A 20138-nucleotide genomic window follows, 5' to 3' on the forward strand; every position below is an offset into this window, starting at 1 on the left:
GGCAGAGCGAGCGAGATACGTAGATTAAAGTAAATGCCCATTTATGTATTTTACATATTTTGATCCGCTTATCACTTTGTGTGTGTGTGTGTGAAATAGGTATTTGTATTTGCAACACACAGAAACATCACCTGGTGATGTACATGGTCTGATAGTAAATGTACGTAGCAAAATACGATGTATAGAAAACATCATACATTGCTGATACTGGCGACGAAAAATGGAAAAGGAAAGTATAAACATAACAGTTAATTCTTTCTAACAATGTACTATCAAAATTATTCAACTAATATTGCTGCTAATACTCTGAACGATAATAACTGTTTGGATAGCATCCATGATAAGTGAAACTATTACATAATATTGATTCAGGAAGTGTACCATCATTATTTTATTATTAGTGCCATATACCCTGTTAGTAGTAGTCAGACGATTAGCATCGATATTAATCTAATCACATAATAACAATAAGAAAAAAATCACTAGTAAGAAAGATTATGATGATGAGGAAGAAGATACTGAGGATGATTATAATGACGATAATGATGATGACGGGGAGGATAATAATAATGACAATATTCATTGTCATTATCATGATCATGGGAGTGATAATAAGATAGATAACAATGATGGTAAGATGATGATTGCTTTTGTTACCATCATCGTCGATATTATTAGTATTACTACTGTTAACCACTCTTCTTTATAAAATTGCTATAGTAATGATACTAAAAAAACATTTTCATTATCATCATTGGTATTATCTTTATGTGTATTTATTTTTAAATATTACTGTTTTTTTTATTATCATTATCATCATTTTCATTCGCGTTATACTTATCCTCATTATCATTTTTATCTTCTTTACCATCGCCATTCGTACTACTATTTCCATTATTATTATTGTCAATACAATTATCGTCATTCCTCTTATTATCATGATTATCACAGATATCCTGATTATAATCATCATAGTTATTATTATCGTCATGATGATCACAGTTGTCATGATTATCATCGTCATTCCCCTTTATTACAGTTATTATTGTTGGCATTATTGCTTTTATTACTGTTATCATTATCATTAGCATTACCATTATTAGCACTACATTTACTATTGTTGTTATTATTGCCGTTGTTGTTTTCGTCATCATCATTACTACTATTACCACCACACACACACATATATGTGTCTGTGAGTGTGTGTGCGTAGGCGTGGCACACACACATATAGACACACATCTCATTGTCCGCAAACTAGGGGTAATTCTGTGACTTATAAAACAAGCACTATTAGTATGCACCGTGATTTATCAGAAGCCATTGGGCCCGCAGATTCCCCCGTACTAAATATCTATGGAAGGTATCACTATTACTAATCGATTGCTTGTTATAGCATATAGTGAAACTGACTGGTCTGTGTTAAACCCATTCAGCACTATGTAATAGAGAAAACTGATCTACGTAACTTTGCATCATATGGATATAAGTGCTTCTTTTACCAAAATAAAAAGAAGTAAAAAAAAAAAAAAATGGAAGAGAAAACTGAGGGCTAGATAGATAACGACAGAGAGAGAGAGAGAGAGGAAGAGACGGGATGGAGGTTGACAGACCGAAAGAGAGATAGACAGGTAGATGAACAGAAAGAGACAGAGAGATGAACATATAGAGATAAAGATATAGATATTTTATCTCTAGCCAATAAACGATTTCCTGTGAATTCTTATTCATTTTAAGTAGAAATCATAATGGGAATGACCGTTTAGTGGTAGTGAATGCTTATGTTAAATATACTGAAAACGTTATAGAAATTCAAACTTTTCAGATGATACACAACAAAGAAGAGAAAATGAGAGAAGACAGAAAGGGATCTTGAGAAATGTAAAATACGTACTTAAAACAGACACGTGAGAGTGTTTAAGGGAAAATGTTTATGGCCTTTGATTTAGATTTTAGAATACTTTCCCTGAAAGGTTCTTCAACTCGTCTGCCTCGCAATTTTGCATTGCACATAAATACATATTAAAAGATAAATATATTGTTATGTAAAACATGACAAAAACCTTATCTGCATTCTGGACGCATGTGTGGAATAGGCTGAGACGATGTATCAGAACACGTGTTCGTGACATCAAGAAAATAAATATCAAACACACACAGATGAACTGCATAAGACATTTCCATTTCTTTGCATGGGAGGCAATGATGAAGCCACCTTGACCCTGACACATCCTCTCGCTATATAAAGCTTGGTTCGAGAGACCGGCATCACTCACCTCCTGAGCCATTCGACTCGCCACACCCTCTGCAGTCATGAAAATCGTAAGTCTCCAAGATATCTGATATAATGTAATGTAAATTATTCAGTAAGAGAATTCACAACGATATTGAAATTAACATTTTTATTTTTTCAGTTTGTATTCGCTGCTGTTATATCAGTCTGTCTGGCTGACAGACTGCCCAGTCATTTCGGCTATGCCTCTCCACAACCTTCTTCAGCCTTCAGCCACAGGTCGCGACCTGCATCTCGCCCTTCCTTTTCCGCCCCAAGACCTGCTCCCCAACCAACCTACTCCGCACCGAGATCTGCTCCTGGCCCAGTAGTGCCCATCCTTGTGGACGACCGCGTCCACCCCGACGCTGGCGCTTACAGCTTCAACGTTGAGACCGGTGACGGCATCTCACGCCAGGAAAGTGGATCGCCTGTTCCCGCCAAGGAGGGTCCCGTCACGGCCATGTCTGGCTCCTACTCGTGAGTGTCGCTACATATATCAATCTTCATTTCATAAGGGAACATGGGTCATACATTTGCATTGTTCATTCCGAAACGACGTAAACAATCAATCCATCTCTTTCAGCTTCACTCTTCCTGACGGACAACTGTTTGAGCTTCGCTTCGTAGCTGACGAGAACGGTTTCCAGCCTCAGTCGCCATTCCTTCCCGTGGCGCCAGCCTTCCCTCATCCCATCCCCGCCCACGCCCTTAGGCAAATCGAGCGCGCCCGTCAAGGACCTTCTCAGGGATTCAGCTCCCCTTCTCGTCCCTCTCGCCCTTCAAATTCCTATGGCTTTCCTCAGTAGACCCTTTTAGTGGCCAAAATGACACGATAATATTTCAAGTTATATTATTTATAACGATCTCAATGCATTGTACAGTATTGTAGCACTTAACGAATTGTTTCGAATAAAACAAATGAAAAAGAACTCTTGCAAATCTGTATCCAAATGTACCTGCTCAACGATTTAGACACTTCTACATCCTTACCTACTCATTCTTATAAACAAACAACAAGGCTACGGAAGTTAATGTCACTATCATTTTTATTATCCACTTCTTGAATATAATCAGCACCATATTTTCTATCATTCTGTCATGAATATCGTAATCATTATCAAGATTGATTTCAACATGTACATCAGAGAGATTGATTTAACTATGGAGTACACAAACCGAAAAGCCACACTTAAAAAAATAAATAAAAAGGAGTGCTTTGCTTGATCATTATAATCACTATAGTCATTATTAAGCAGCATGCTATGATTATGATTATTATTGTTATTATGAATGAAAAGCTTTACGATCGATATCGATTCTTCTATTATCTGTTTCATTATCATAATGATAATGAGTACTGGTTTACTATTGTTGTATCTGATATGTGTGTATATGTGTGTGTGTGATATTAGTATCAACACCATCAGTATCAGCATCGTTCTTATTATGGTGAAAAGCTTTTCAATTTTTGTAATTACCGCTTCTATCACATTGGTATTTCTTTTAGTTGCAATTACAGTTATTGTTATAAAAATTACCATCACTTTAACTTATGTTGCTATTATTAGCGGCAATAATAGCGTCAATGCTATCATTACATCACCATTACTATAATTATGATCATTATCATCTCTGTCATCACAATCATTTATTACAATTACTACTATTATTATCATTGTTGTTGTGTTTGTTGTAGTTTTGTTCTTGCTTTTATTGCTGTCATCACCATCACTATTTTGAATAACATAAACACCATTATTACTAATGTTATTATCATTACTTTTATTATTATTATTACTATTACTATTGCTATTACTATTACTAATACCATCATTATTATTTCTATGATTATCATTATCATCTTTGTTCTCATTTTCATTATCATTATAGTCATTACTATCATCATTTTCCTCATAATCACCATCGTCAGTGCCACCATCATCGCCATTATCAACATCCTTATCATCAATGCTATTATCATATTTGTTATCATCATGATCATTATAGTTACTATCAGTCTCATTACCATTACTACTATCATGATATTATCCAAATCATTATTCTTTTCTCGTGCATTGATATTATCATTGTTATTGCTATTGTTGATACTGTTATCCTTATTGATATTGTCATTATTATTATCAGTATTATTATCATTATTGCTATTCTTATAATCATTATTATCACTATTATCATTATCATTACTATTATCATTACCATTACTATTATCATTACCATTACTATTATAATTTTCAATACTATTATTAGTACTATCATTATTATCATTATCATCAATATCATTATCATTTATCATTATCATTATTTTCGTTATATTGCTATTACTATCATTATTATTGCCATCGTTATTATTGTTACCATCATTATCATTATTTTCATCACTATTTTAATTAGTATTATTTTCACTTTCATTATTATTATCATCATTGCTTTCATCATCATCATCATTATTGCTAATATTACTGGTATTATTATTGGCATTGTCATTATCAGTATTACTATGATTATTATCAATATAGTTATCATTTATTATTATAATTATCCTTTTTATTATGATTATCATTTATCATTATCATTAAAATTTATTATTATCATTATCATTTATTATCATCATTATACATTATAATTACTATTATCATTATCCTTCATTATTATCATTATCATTTATTATTATTAATATCATTACTTCCATTACTATTACTATTATCATTATTATTGCCATCATTGTTATTGTTATCATTATTTTCACCATAATTTTCATTAGCATTATCATTACTTTCATTATTGTTATCTATTATCACTAACGGTATCACCATTACTGTTAGCATTATCATTATTATTATCATCATTATTGTAATTATTATTGTTATCATAATTATCATTATTGTTAGTCATTATTATCATCACTATTATTATTACTGTTATCACTATTATCATTATTATTATCATTGTTAATAGTACTATTAACATCATTACCATTATCATTATTATTACTTTTATTATTATTATTATTATCACTACAAAACAGCATTATTACTTTTACTTTTTAGTTCATATCAAAGGTACTATCACTTTCATTTGTTTTTTTCCTTTTATTGCTAATACTGTTCTTAAGCGTATGATGGTTATCATTACCGCTATCATCATCATCATCAATACATTTATCTTTATTATCATCATTAATATTACGGTTATCACTTATATTACCGTTTTTATTACTATCATTAATACCTTTATCATTACTAGTAGTAACAGTGGTAGTTGTATTGATGGTGGTGGAGGTAGCAGTAGTAGTAATATTGGCATTGCTATTGTTATTACTATTTTCACTGAATCAATTTATATCATCGTTGTTTTAGTTCTTTCTAATGCCATTATTATATTATATAAAGCAACGACAAAGTGGACAGAGAAAAGGAGGGGTATACAGAGACACAATGAGTCGGGTAGTTAGAATTATTAATCGTAAAAAAAAAAAACAAAAAAAGTTTTGTGTTTTCAAAATTATAGATTTAGAGGAATGCAAACCTTTTTGTCAAATAAGGCAATGAATGTAAATATTTTTACCTAAGAAATAAACTTTATGTTGCAGTGCATGAATGATACCCCTAACCGAGAAAGCGAGATTCATTACTACTTCTCGTAATATAATTTTATTACCCCCTGTCTGTTATCAACAACAGAAGAATACAGTGCGTAATAATATCAAGAAAAAATACAGTGAACAAGCGCAGATGTATTGCATAAAGACATGTACATTTTCTTGCATGGGTAGCAATGATGATGCCACCTTGACCCTGACACTTCCAATTGGTATATAAAGCTTGGTTCGAGAGACCGGCATCACTTACCTCTTGTGCCATTCGACTCGCCACACCCTCCGCCGTCATGAAGATAGTAAGTGTGCAAAAGATATATGAACGTTACACATTCAGTTAGAGAAATCAAGGAAATTTCAAGACAATTTGATTTGCACAGTAACGCTTCTACTCGATGTGCTTCGCTGTATTAACTATATAGATGCGTTAGTAAGATAATTCACGGAAGAATTTAAGACAGTTTAATCAACAAAATATCTTATTCTAACTTTTCAGTTTGCCTTCGCCGCACTTGTATCAGTCTGCTTGGCTGACAGACTGCCCAGTCACTTCGGCTATTCCTCTCCACAACCTTCTTCAGCCTTCAGCCACAGATCGCGAACTGCATCTCGACCTTCCTTTTCCCCAAGACCTGCTCCCCAGCCAACCTACTCCGCACCGAGATCTGCTCCTGGCCCAGTAGTGCCCATCCTCGTGGACGACCGCGTCCACCCCGACGCCGGCGCTTACAGCTTCAACGTTGAGACCGGTGACGGCATTTCACGCCAGGAAAGTGGATCACCTATTCCCGCCAAGGAGGGTCCCGTCACGGCCATGTCTGGCTCCTACTCGTGAGTGTTGCTACCTATAACAAAATTCATTTGATAAAGGAATATGATTCATATCTTTGCATTATTCATTGCGAAATAAAATATACAATCAATCCATCTCTTCCAGCTTTCCCCTTCCTAAAGGAATATGATTGATACCTCTCACTATTCATTGCGAAACAACATAAGTACAGCCAATCCATCTATTTCAGCTTTACTCTTCCTGACGGACAACTGTTTGAGCTTCGCTTCGTAGCTGACGAGAACGGCTTCCAGCCTCAGTCGCCCTTCCTTCCTGTGGCGCCAGCCTTCCCTCATCCTATCCCCGCCCACGCCCTTAGGCAAATCGAGCGCGCCCGTCAAGGACCTTCTCAGGGATACAGCGCCCCTTCTCGTCCCTCTCGCCCTTCTAATTCCTATGGCTTTCCTCAGTAAAGCTTTTTAGTGGTAAAAATGTTATATTATTTATAACGACTTTAATACTATACAATGTTATTACATTTAACGAATTGTTTCTAATAAAATAGCTGAAAAAAGGAGACGTTTATCACATGTCCTGCATTTCTCCCTCAATACCTACATAATATCGGAGTTAAACAAGAACATACTTATTTTATATAATACTTTTATATAATTATGTACTGATATTCTGATGTCCAACGATTTCTACATTATGTATCATAATCAAAAAAGGTTACGGAAGTTAATTTTACTACCAATATTTGCTTCCTTAATAACATCAGAAACTTTTTTTTTTTTCTTCTTCTTCTTCTTCTTCTTCTTTCGGTTTCCTCCTTCAGGGGTCGCCATAACGGAATAATCCTCATCATAGTCTTGGCTTGTTTTACGCCGAACGCCACCCTGCTCCCCATTTTATCCAGGATTGAGATTGGCACTGAGTTGCACTTACTTATGCTCCCAGTGGCTGGGGTTTATCTTAGAAGTGATGTGAAGTTCCTTGCCCAGGGGAACAACGCATCGACCAGTGACTCGATCTCTCGAACTCAGATTGTGGTGACATCGCTCCAACCACTCGGCCACCGCGGCCTCTAGTAACATCTCTAATTCATGCTATTGTCATGAATATCGTAATAAGTATCATGCTTCTCATTATTATGAAAATCAGTATTCACAATTATTATCATCATTAAAATCTGTATTTGTATCCGGTAGACTGATTTAATTACGGCGAGCACAAATCGGGAACACTGGTTACGTTAATGTGCGGGTTAATCTACCTGATAATCCACTAAGAATTCTTTAAAGCAGTGCTTTACATCGCGATCATCTCTTAAGCAATATGTTATGATTATGAATGTCATTCTTACCATCGAAATGATAACAGGTTATTGGTTTAATGATGTAACTGAGAAGATCACTGTCATTATTGTTATCAACGTTATCCTTATCAGTATCAACACTATCAGTATCAGCATTGTTTTGAACCATTTTATGTTTGTGCTACCACTGTTAATAGTACCATTATCATCGCGTTTATTAATGATATAACAAAATTTATCGTTCCTCTTATTAAAAGTTTTAGCACTCTTGATATTATCATTAGCAGTAGTAGTAATGCTACTACTACTATTATTTCTATTATCATTATTATCAAAATTATCATCATCATCATTTATCATTATTATCATCATTATTATTATCATCATTACCATTACCATTATCATTATTATTATTATCGTTATTATCATCATTACTACTTCTACTGCTATTACTATTATCAATATCATTATCTTTACTACTATTATAATTCTGATTATATTATCATTACCGTTGCAATTATTAATACCACTATCATTATTGTTATTATCATTATAATCGTTGTTATTCTTGTTTTACTGTTGTTGCTGTTGCTATAAAAGAACTTATGATAAATAATAATAATGATAATGATAATAATTAGGATAATAATAATAGTAACACTAATGATAATGATAGTAATGACACTAATTATAATAATAATAATAATAACAATGATAGTGATAACGATAATGATAATAATTGTGATGAAAATAATTATCACTATTACTATTACAAAGAGGATGATGACTATCCTTATAAGTATCATTATCATTAATTTTATCATTATGACTTTTACCACTTTTATTATCAGAAGTATATATATATTATTATTCTCAATGTTATTATTGATATTATGCTATTATGATTATGATTATCATTTTCACATTTATTGTTGTTGTTGCAATCATTAAATCATCAACATTAGTATTAATATCAAAATCATCAGTGTCAGCATTGTTGTTCTTATAGTTATCACAAGAACATTTTACAACGCTACCATTTTATTTTCTTATTGATTTTCTTATTTCCATTAACGCTATTATTTCTATGGGTATCAGTATCACTATCTTCATCATTATCATCATTAGTTATATTTTCATTGCCTTTACCATCATTACTACGTTATTATTATAACCATTATTATCATTTTTATTATTTTCTATTTTCATTCTTATCTGTATCCCTATTCTTGTATTACTATTTTCAGTGGTAATATTATTCTATGATTACTGTTATTACATTACTGTTATCATAATTAATTATTATCATTACTATGATAATAATTATTGTCATTACCATAATCATTGTTATCATTGTCATTATAATCACATCATTACCACTATGAATATCATTACCATTATGTTTTGTTGTTGTTATTACTATTATTACTGATTTTATAACCATTGTTGCTAATAATAATGTTATTATTTTATAAAAAAAAATATTATTACTATGATAATAATAATTACTCTTATTATTACCATATCCCTTTAACTACATCGACATTATTATTGTTACTGCTGTTATCATCATTATTCTCTTATCCTTTCATAATAATAATTACTAGCTGTAGTAGTAGTTGAAGCAGTAGTAGTTGTATTGCAGATATTATTGCTATAACTATAATTATTATTCCAACCTGTATTACTGTTGTCGGGGTTCTTTATATCACTATAATTATTATAGCTTTTGTTACGTACTATTTTCTTACAATAATGCCTTACTAGTACAGATGAACTAAAAGAACGATAAAGAGGAAAGACAAAAGTATTAAAAGATAGTTGTACAGGGAAATGGATGTTGAGTAAAATGAGATTGTTAATTAGACTGTGCAAGGAAATTTGTTATCAATGTATAAGTCCATTTTTTTTTCTCGTTTATTCATGGCCTAAAATGAAAAATTTCGTTGTACCATGTGATACCCAAAACCTATCACGAAATAACGAACTAGTACGAAAATCTCTAGTACTTTCTTGTAATATGATTTACAACAGGGATGGAAGGAGTCTATCAGAACCGGTATACAAGAATGAATACTGTGAGTAACAATATCAAGAATAGCTAAAGTGAACAGGCACAGACGTATTGCATAAGGGCATGTGCATTTCCTTAGGTGATAATGCCACCTTGACCCTGACTCTTCCACTCGGTATATAAAGCTTGGTTCGAGAGACCGGCATCATTCACCTCCTTTGCCATTCAACTCGCCACACCCTTCGCTGACATGAAGATCGTAAGTCAGCAAAATCTAGTCATTATTACTTCTAATAATTTCTCATCACTGTTACAACCATTATTTTATCATATGTTAATATATAAATCACTCAGTAAGATTATTCACAACAGATTTTAAGACAACCTAATCAACATATATTTCAAATTTTCAGATTGTATTCGCCACAGTTATATCAGTCTGCTTGGCTGACAGACTGCCCAGTCATTTCGGCTATGCCTCTCCACAACCTTCTTCAGCATTCAGCCACAGGTCGCGACCTGCATCTCGCTCTTCCTTTTCTGCCCCAAGACCTGCTCCCCAGCCAACCTACTCTGCCCCGAGATCTGCTCCTGGCCCAGTAGTGCCCATCCTCGTGGACGACCGCGTCCACCCCGACGCCGGCGCTTACAGCTTCAACGTTGAGACCGGTGACGGCATCTCACGCCAGGAAAGTGGATCACCTATTCCCGCCAAGGAGGGTCCCGTCACGGCCATGTCTGGCTCCTACTCGTGAGTGTCGCTACATATATCAATCTTCATTTGATAAAGTAACATGGTTCATACTTTTACATTGTTCATTCCAAAACGACATATACAATCAATCCATCTCTTTCAGCTTCACTCTTCCTGACGGACAACTGTTTGAGCTTCGCTTCGTAGCTGACGAGAACGGCTTCCAGCCTCAGTCGCCCTTCCTTCCCGTGGCGCCAGCCTTCCCTCATCCCATCCCCGCCCACGCCCTTAGGCAAATCGAGCGCGCCCGTCAAGGACCTTCTCAGGGATTCAGCGCCCCTTCTCGTCCCTCTCGCCCTTCTAATTCCTATGGCTTTCCTCAGTAGACCCTTTTAGTGGCCAAAATGACACGATAATATTTCAAGTTATAATATTTATAACGATCTCAATGCATTGTACAGTATTGTTGCACTTAACGAATTGTTTCGAATAAAACAAACGAAAAAGAACTCTTGCAGATCTGTATCCAAATGTACCTGTTCAACGATTTAGACACTTCCACATCCTTACCTACTCATTCTTATAAGCAAACAACAAGGCTACGGAAGTTAATGTCACTATCATTTTTATTATCCACTTCTTGAATATAATCAGCACCATCTTTTCTATCATTCTGTCATGAATATCGTAATCATTACCAAGATTGATTTCAACATGTACATCAGATAGATTGATTTAACTATGGAGTACACAAACCGAAAAGCCACACTTAAAAAAATAAATAAAAAAGAGTGCTTTGCTTGATCATTATCATCACTATAGCCATTATTAAGCAGCATGCTATGATTATGATTATTATTGTTATTATGAATGAACAGCATTACGATCGATATCGATTCTTCTATTATCTGTTTCATTATCATAATGATAATAAGTACTGGTTTACTATTGTTGTATCTGATATGTGTGCATGTGTGTGTGTTTGATATTAGTATCAACACCATCAGTATCAGCATCGTTCTTATTATGGTGAAAAGCTTTTCAATTTTTGCAATTACCGCTTCTATCACATTGGTATTTCCTTTAGTTGGAACTACAGTTATTGTTATAAAAAATACCATCACTTTAACTTATGTTGCTATTATTAGCGGCAATAATAGTGTCAATGCTATCATTACATCACCATTACTTTGTCATCACAATCATTTATTACAATTACTAATATTATTATCATTGTTGTTGTGTTTGTTGTAGTTTTGTTCTTGTTTTTATTGCTGTCATCATCATCATCACTATTTTGATTAACATAAACACCATTATTACTATTGCTATTATTATTACCTTTATTATTATTATTACTATTACTATTGCTATTACTATTACTAATACCATCATTATTTTTATGATTATCATTATCATCTTTGTTCTCATTTTTATTATCATTATAGTCATTACTATCATCATTTTCCTCATAATCACCATCGTCAGTGCCACCATCATCGCCATTATCAACATCCTTATCATCAATGCTATTATCATATCTGTTATCATCATGATCATTATAGTTACTATCAGTCTCATTACCATTACTACTACCATGATATTATTCAAATCATTATTCTTTTCTCGTGCATTGATATTATCATTGCTATTTTTGATACTGTTATCCTTATTGATATTGTCATTATTATTATTTATCAGTATTATTATCAGTATTGCTATTCTTATAATCATTATTATCACTATTATCATTATCATTACTATTATCATTACCATTACTATTATCATTTTCATTACTACTATTAGTACTATCATTATTATCAATATCATTATCATTTATCATTATCATTATTTTCGTTATATCGCTATTACTATCATTATTATTGCAATCGTTATTACTGTTACCATCATTATCATTAGTTTCATCACAATTTGCATTAGTATTATTATCACTTTCATTATTATTATCATCATTGCTATCATCATCATCATCATTATTATTGCTAATATTACTGTTATTATTATTGTCATTGTCATTATTAGTATTACTATGATTATTATCAATATAGTTATCATTTATTATTATGATTATCATTTATTATTATTATCATTTATTATTATGATTATCATTTATCATTATTATTAATATTTATTATTATCATTATAAGTTATAATTATCATTATACCTTACTATTATCATTATCCTTCATTATTATCATTATCATTTATTATTATCATTATCATTACTTCCATAACTATTACTATTACGGTATCCCCATTACTGTTAGCATTATCATTATCATTATCATCATTATTGTAATTATAATTGTTATAATTATAATTATTATTAGTCATTATTATCATCACTATTATTATTACTGTTATCACTATTATCTTTATTATTATCATTGTTGATAGTACTATTAACATCAGTATCATTATCATTATTATTACTGTTATTATTATTATTATCACTACAAACAGCAGTATTACTTTTACTTTTTAGTTCATACCAAAGGTACTATCATTATCATTTGTTTTTTTCCTTTTATTGCTAATAGTGTTTTTAAGGGTATGATGGTTATCATTACCGTTATCATCATTATTACCATCGTTATTATCATCATTATAATCATTATAATCATAATTACCGTTGTTCTTGTTTTTATTATCATCATTAGTGTTTTCATTATCATTACCATCATTATTGCATTTTCATAATCTTTGCCATTATTACTATTTGTCTTTTCTCATTCTTATATTCACCAATATCATTATCATTGTCCTTAGTTGTAGTAGTATTCTTTAATTACTAATGTTGTTACAATTATTACTAGTATATTATTATAATCATTATCGTTACTATTATAATTATTATTATCATTACCATTATCATTATCCATTATCATTATGGTTATTGTTATTATTTTCATCGTAATAATGATTTTTATTTCACGACTTTTATCATCATCACCATTGCTGTTATGGTTGTTATTATCAATATCATTATCATTTTTGTTGTAATCATTATCACTACCTTTATCATCCATATTATCACTATCATTATTGTAATTATTATTATTATTGTTGCCATTGTTATCATTGTTATTATCATCATTATTGTTCTTTCTAGTATCATTATTACTATTGCTAAATTTTCATTGTTAGCAATACATTTATCTTTATTATCATCATTCATATTACGGTTATCTCTTCTATTTCCTTTTCTATTACTATCATTAATACCTTTATCATTACTAGTAGTAACAATAGTAGTTGTACTGGTGGTGGTGAAGGTAGCAGTAGTAGTAATATTGGCATTGCTATTGTTATTACTATTTTCACTGAATCAATTTATATCATCGTTGTTTTAGTTCTTTCTATTGACATTATTATATTAAACAAAGCAACGACAAAGTGGACAGAGAAAAGGAGAGGTATACAGATATAATGAGTCGGGCAGTTAAGATTATTAATCGAAAAACAAAAAAAAAAGTTTTGTGTTTTCAAAATTATAGATTTAGGGGAATGCAAACCTTTTTGTCAAATATAGCAATGAATGTAAATTTTTCTGCCCAAGAAATAAACTGTGGCAGTGCACGGATGATACACCTGACAACCGAGAAATTAGCGAGATTCATTACTTCTTCTCGTAATATAATTTTATTACCCTCGTTTATTATCAACAACAGAAGAATGTAGTGCGTAACAACATTAAGAAAAAATACAGTGAACAAGCGCAGATGTATTGCATAAAGACATGTACATTTTCTTGCATGGGTAGCAATGATGATGCCACCTTGACCCTGACACTTCCACTTGGTATATAAAGCTTGGTTCGAGAGACCGGCATCACTTACCTCTTGAGCCATTCGACTCGCCACACCCTCCGCCGTCATGAAGATAGTAAGTGTGCAAAAGATATATGAACATGTTACACATTCAGTTAGAGAAATCAAGTAATTTCTAAACAATTTAATTTGCACAGTAACGTTTCTACTCGATGTGCTTCGCTATATTAACTATATGGATGCGTAAGTAAGATAATTCACGGAAGAATTTAAGACAGTTTAATCAACAAAATATCTTATTCTAACTTTTCAGTTTGCCTTCGCCGCACTTGTATCAGTCTGCTTGGCTGACAGACTGCCCAGTCACTTCGGCTATTCCTCTCCACAACCTTCTTCAGCCTTCAGCCACAGATCGCGACCTGCATCTCGACCTTCCTTTTCTCCAAGACCTGCTCCCCAGCCAACGTACTCCGCACCGAGGTCTGCTCCTGGCCCAGTAGTGCCCATCCTCGTGGACGACCGCGTCCACCCCGACGCCGGCGCTTACAGCTTCAACGTTGAGACCGGTGACGGAATCTCACGCCAGGAAAGTGGATCACCTATTCCCGCCAAGGAGGGTCCCGTCACGGCCATGTCTGGCTCCTACTCGTGAGTGTTGCTACTTATATCAAAATTCATTTGATAAAGGAATATGATTCATATCTTTGCATTATTCATTGCGAAATAACACATATAATCAATCCATCTCTTCCAGCTTTCCCCTTCCTAAAGGAATATGATTGATACCTCTCACTATCCATTGCGAAACAACATAAGTACAGCCAATGCATCTATTTCAGCTTCACTCTTCCTGACGGACAACTGTTTGAGCTTCGCTTCGTAGCTGACGAGAACGGCTTCCAGCCTCAGTCGCCCTTCCTTCCCGTGGCGCCAGCCTTCCCTCATCCCATCCCCGCCCACGCCCTAAGGCAAATCGAGCGCGCCCGTCAAGGACCTTCTCAGGGATACAGCGCCCCTTCTCGTCTCTCTCGCCCTTCTAATTCCTATGGCTTTCCTCAGTAAAGCATTTTAGTGGTAAAAATGTTATATTATCTATAACGAATTTAATACTATACAATGTTATTACATTTAACGAATTGTTTCTAATAAAATAGCTGAAAAAAGGAGACGTTTATCACATGTCCTGCATTTCTCCCTCAATACCTACATAATATCGAAGTTAAACAAGAACATACTTTTATATAAATATGTACTGATATGCTGATGTCCAACGATTTCTACATTATGTATCATAATCAAAAAAGGTTACGGAAGTTAATTTTACTACCAATATTTGCTTCCTTAATAACATTAGAAACTTTTTTTTCTTCTTCTTCTCGGTTTCCTCCTTCAGGGGTCGCCACAACGGAATAATCCTCATCATAGACTTGGCTTGTTTTACGCCGAATGCCATCCTGCTCCCAATTTTATCCAGGATTGAGATTGGTACTGAGTTGCACTTACTTGTACTCCCAGTGGCTGGGGTTTATCTGTGAAGTGAGGTGAAGTTCCTTGCCCAGGGGAACAACGCACCGACCGGTGACTCGATCTCTCGAACTCAGATTGTAGTGACATCGCTCCAACCACTCGGCCACCGCGGCCTCTAGTAACATCTCTAATTCATGTTATTGTCATGAATATCGTTATTATTATCATGCTTCCCATTATCATGAAAATCAGTATTCACAATTATCATCATCATTAAAATCTGTATTTGTATCCGGTAGACTGATTTAATTACGGCGAACAAAAATCGGGAACACTGGTTACGTTAATGTGCGGGTTAATCTACCTGATAATCCACTAAGAATTCTTTAAAGTAGTGCTTTACATCGCGATCATCTCTTAAGCAATATGTTATGATTATGAATGTCATTCTTACTATCGAAATGATAACAGGTTATTGGTTTAATGATGTAACTGAGAAGATCACTGTCATTATTGTTATCAACGTTATCCTTATCAGTATCAACACTATCAGTATCAGCATTGTTCTGAACCATTTTACTTTTGTGCTACCACTGTTAATGGTACCATTATCATCGCGTTTATTAATGATATAACAAAATTTATCGTTCCTCTTATTAAAAGTATTAGCAATATTGATATTATCATTAGCAGTAGTAGTAATGCTAATACTACTATTATTTCTATTATCATTATTATCAAAATTGTCATTATTATCATCATCATCATTATCATTATTATCATCATTATTATTATCATCATTACCATTACCATTATCATTATTATTATTATCGTTATTATCATCATTACTACTTCTACTGCTATTACTATTATCAATATCATTATCTTTACTACTATTATAATTCTGATTATATTATCATTACCGTTGCAATTATTAATACCACTATCATTATTGTTATTATCATTATAATCGTTGTTATTCTTGTTTTACTGTTGTTGCTGTTGCTATAAAAGAACTTATGATAAATAATAATAATGATAATGATAATAATTAGGATAATAATAATAGTGACACTAATGATAATGATAGTAATGACACTAATTATAATAATAACAATGATAGTGATAACGATAATGATGATAATTGTGATGAAAATAATTATCACTATTACTATTACAAAGAGGATGATGACTATCCTTATAAGTATCATTATCATTAATTTTATCATTATGACTTTTACCACTTTTATTATCAGAAGTATATATATATTATTATTCTCAATGTTATTATTGATATTATGCTATTATGATTATGATTATCATTTTCACATTTATTGTTGTTGTTGCAATCATTAAATCATCAACATTAGTATTAATATCAAAATCATCAGTGTCAGCATTGTTGTTCTTATAGTTATCACAAGAACATTTTACAACGCTACCATTTTATTTTCTTATTGATTTTCTTATTTCCATTAACACTATTATTTCTATGGGTATCAGTATCACTATCTTCATCATTATCATCATTAGTTATATTTTCATTGCCTTTACCATCATTACTACGTTACTATTATAACCATTATTATCATTTTTATTATTTTCTATTTTCATTCTTATCTGTATCCCTATTCTTGTATTACTATTTTCAGTGGTAATATTATTCTATGATTACTGTTATTACATTACTGTTATCATAATTAATTATTATCATTACTATAATAATAATTATTGTCATTACCATAATCATTGTTATCATTGTCATTATAATCACATCATTACCACTATGATTATCATTAACATTATGTTTTGTTGTTGTTATTACTATTATTACTGATTTTATAACCATTGTTGCTAATAATAATGTTATTATTTTATAAAAAAAATATTATTACTATGATAATAATAATTACTCTTATTATTACCATATCCCTTTAACTACATCGACATTATTATTGTTACTGCTGTTATCATCATTATTCTCTTATCCTTTCATAATAATAATTACTAGCTGTAGTAGAAGTTGAAGCAGTAGTTGTTGTATTGCAGCTATTATTGCTATAATTATTATTCCAACCTGTATTACTGTTTTCGGGGTTCTTTATATCACTATAATTATTATAGCTTTTGTTACATACTATTTTTTTACAATAATGCCTTACTAGTACAGATGAACTAAAAGAACGATAAAGAGGAAAGACAAAAGTATTAAAAGATAGTTGTACAGGGAAATGGATGTTGAGTAAAATGAGATTGTTAATTAGACTGTGTAAGGAAATTTGTTATCAATGTTTAAGTCAAAGTTTTTTTTTCTCGTTTATTCATGGCCTAAAATGAAAAATTTCGTTTTACCATGTGATACCCAAAACCTATCACGAAATAACGAACTAGTATGAAAATCTCTAGTACTTTCTTGTAATATGATTTACAACAGGGATGGAAGGAGTCTATCAGAACCGGTATACAAGAATGAATACTGTGAGTAACAATATCAAGAATGGCTAAAGTGAACAGGCACAGACGTATTGCATAAGGGCATGTGCATTTCCTTGGGTGATAATGCCACCTTGACCCTGACTCTTCCACTCGGTATATAAAGCTTGGTTCGAGAGACCGGCATCATTCACCTCCTTTGCCATTCAACTCGCCACACCCTTCGCTGACATGAAGATCGTAAGTCAGCAAAATCTAGTCATTATTATTTCTAATAATTTCTCATCACTGTTACAACCATTATTTTATCATATGTTAATATATAAATCACTCAGTAAGATCATTCACAACAGATTTTAAGACAACCTAATCAACATATATTTCAATTTTTCAGATTGTATTCGCCACAGTTATATCAGTCTGCTTGGCTGACAGACTGCCCAGTCATTTCGGCTATGCCTCTCCACAACCTTCTTCAGCATTCAGCCACAGGTCGCGACCTGCATCTCGCCCTTCCTTTTCTGCCCCAAGACCTGCTCCCCAGCCAACCTACTCTGCCCCGAGATCTGCTCCTGGCCCAGTAGTGCCCATCCTCGTGGACGACCGCGTCCACCCCGACGCCGGCGCTTACAGCTTCAACGTTGAGACCGGTGACGGCATCTCACGCCAGGAAAGTGGATCACCTATTCCCGCCAAGGAGGGTCCCGTCACGGCCATGTCTGGCTCCTACTCGTGAGTGTCGCTACATATATCAATCTTCATTTGATAAAGAAACATGGTTCATACTTTTACATTGTTCATCCCAAAACGACATATACAATCAATCCATCTCTTCCAGCTTCACCCTTCCTGACGGACAACTGTTTGAGCTTCGCTTCGTAGCTGACGAGAACGGCTTCCAGCCTCAGTCGCCCTTCCTTCCCGTGGCGCCAGCCTTCCCTCATCCCATCCCCGCCCACGCCCTTAGGCAAATCGAGCGTGCTCGTCAAGGAGCTTCTCAGGGATTCAGCTCCCCTTCTCGTCCCTCTCGCCCTTCAAATTCCTATGGCTTTCCTCAGTAGACCCTTTTAGTGGCCAAAATGACACGATAATATTTCAAGTTATATTATTTATAACGATCTCAATGCATTGTATAGTATTGTTGCACTTAACGATTTTTTTCGAATAAAACAAATGAAAAAGAACTCTTGCAAATCTGTATCCAAATGTACCTGTTCAACGATTTAGACACTTCTACATCCTTACCTTCTCATTCGTATAAGCAAACAACAAGGCTACGGAAGTTAATGTCACTATCATTTTTATTATCCACTTCTTGAATATAATCAGCACCATCTTTTCTATAATTCTGTCATGAATATCGTAATCATTACCAAGATTGATTTCAACATGTACATCAGATAGATTGATTTAACTATGGAGTACAAAAACTGAAAAGCCACACTTAAAAAAATAAATAAAAAAGAGTGCTTTGCTTGATCATTATCATCACTATAGCCATTATTAAGCAGCATGCTATGATTATGATTATTATTGTAATTATGAATGAACAGCATTACGATCGATATCGATTCTTCTATTATCTGTTTCATTATCATAATGATAACAAGTACTGGTTTACTATTGTTGTATCTGATATGTGTGTATATGTGTGTGTGTGATATTAGTATCAACACCATCAGTATCAGCATCGTTCTTATTATGGTGAAAAGCTTTTCAAATTTTGTGATTACCGCTTCTATCACATTGGTATTTCTT

General features: G+C 33.1%; 5 protein-coding genes across 5 annotated transcripts; all 5 read left to right on the forward strand.

Annotated features, from left to right (window-relative positions):
- Positions 1–2295: 2295 nt before the first annotated feature.
- Positions 2296–3201, forward strand: LOC125025837 (cuticle protein AMP1A-like). The gene is made up of 3 exons (XM_047614110.1): positions 2296–2322; positions 2415–2752; positions 2859–3201. Exons 1-3 carry the CDS (start codon positions 2314–2316, stop codon positions 3079–3081), a joined length of 570 nt encoding a protein of 189 aa, XP_047470066.1. The 5' UTR covers positions 2296–2313; the 3' UTR covers positions 3082–3201.
- A 2960-nt stretch (positions 3202–6161) lies between these two features.
- LOC125025840 (cuticle protein AMP1A-like) lies at positions 6162–7231 on the forward strand. Its single transcript, XM_047614114.1, has 3 exons — positions 6162–6190; positions 6388–6722; positions 6914–7231. Exons 1-3 carry the CDS (start codon positions 6182–6184, stop codon positions 7134–7136), a joined length of 567 nt encoding a protein of 188 aa, XP_047470070.1. The 5' UTR covers positions 6162–6181; the 3' UTR covers positions 7137–7231.
- Positions 7232–9914: 2683 nt separating this feature from the next.
- On the forward strand, positions 9915–11097 carry LOC125025534 (endocuticle structural glycoprotein SgAbd-1-like). Its single transcript, XM_047613554.1, has 4 exons — positions 9915–10059; positions 10181–10254; positions 10409–10746; positions 10853–11097. Exons 1-4 carry the CDS (start codon positions 9915–9917, stop codon positions 11073–11075), a joined length of 780 nt encoding a protein of 259 aa, XP_047469510.1. The 3' UTR covers positions 11076–11097.
- A 3477-nt stretch (positions 11098–14574) lies between these two features.
- Positions 14575–15542, forward strand: LOC125025535 (cuticle protein AMP1A-like). Its single transcript, XM_047613555.1, has 3 exons — positions 14575–14595; positions 14794–15128; positions 15320–15542. The coding sequence occupies exons 1-3, from the start codon at positions 14587–14589 to the stop codon at positions 15540–15542; spliced, it is 567 nt and encodes a 188-aa protein (XP_047469511.1). The 5' UTR covers positions 14575–14586.
- A 3062-nt stretch (positions 15543–18604) lies between these two features.
- Positions 18605–19564, forward strand: LOC125025838 (cuticle protein AMP1A-like). The gene is made up of 3 exons (XM_047614111.1): positions 18605–18620; positions 18775–19112; positions 19219–19564. The coding sequence occupies exons 1-3, from the start codon at positions 18612–18614 to the stop codon at positions 19439–19441; spliced, it is 570 nt and encodes a 189-aa protein (XP_047470067.1). The 5' UTR covers positions 18605–18611; the 3' UTR covers positions 19442–19564.
- The last annotated feature ends 574 nt before the right edge of the window (positions 19565–20138 follow it).

The sequence above is a fragment of the Penaeus chinensis genome, chromosome 5 (assembly GCF_019202785.1).
Source record: "Penaeus chinensis breed Huanghai No. 1 chromosome 5, ASM1920278v2, whole genome shotgun sequence".
NCBI classification, from domain to species: Eukaryota; Metazoa; Arthropoda; class Malacostraca; order Decapoda; family Penaeidae; genus Penaeus; species Penaeus chinensis.

Excerpts from the sequence above, each read along its gene's own strand:
- LOC125025534 (XM_047613554.1), top strand. The coding sequence starts at position 9,915 with ATGAAAAATTTCGTTGTACCATGTGATACCCAAAACCTATCACGAAAT. Across the intron at positions 10,060-10,180 it reads GGTATACAAGAATGAATACT|CTTGGTTCGAGAGACCGGCA; the intron begins GTGAGTAACAAT and ends CGGTATATAAAG. Across the intron at positions 10,255-10,408 it reads CCTTCGCTGACATGAAGATC|ATTGTATTCGCCACAGTTAT; the intron begins GTAAGTCAGCAA and ends TCAAATTTTCAG.
- LOC125025838 (XM_047614111.1), top strand. Across the intron at positions 19,113-19,218 it reads GCCATGTCTGGCTCCTACTC|CTTCACCCTTCCTGACGGAC; the intron begins GTGAGTGTCGCT and ends CATCTCTTCCAG.
- LOC125025535 (XM_047613555.1), top strand. Across the intron at positions 15,129-15,319 it reads GCCATGTCTGGCTCCTACTC|CTTCACTCTTCCTGACGGAC; the intron begins GTGAGTGTTGCT and ends CATCTATTTCAG.
- LOC125025840 (XM_047614114.1), top strand. Across the intron at positions 6,723-6,913 it reads GCCATGTCTGGCTCCTACTC|CTTTACTCTTCCTGACGGAC; the intron begins GTGAGTGTTGCT and ends CATCTATTTCAG.
- LOC125025837 (XM_047614110.1), top strand. Across the intron at positions 2,753-2,858 it reads GCCATGTCTGGCTCCTACTC|CTTCACTCTTCCTGACGGAC; the intron begins GTGAGTGTCGCT and ends CATCTCTTTCAG.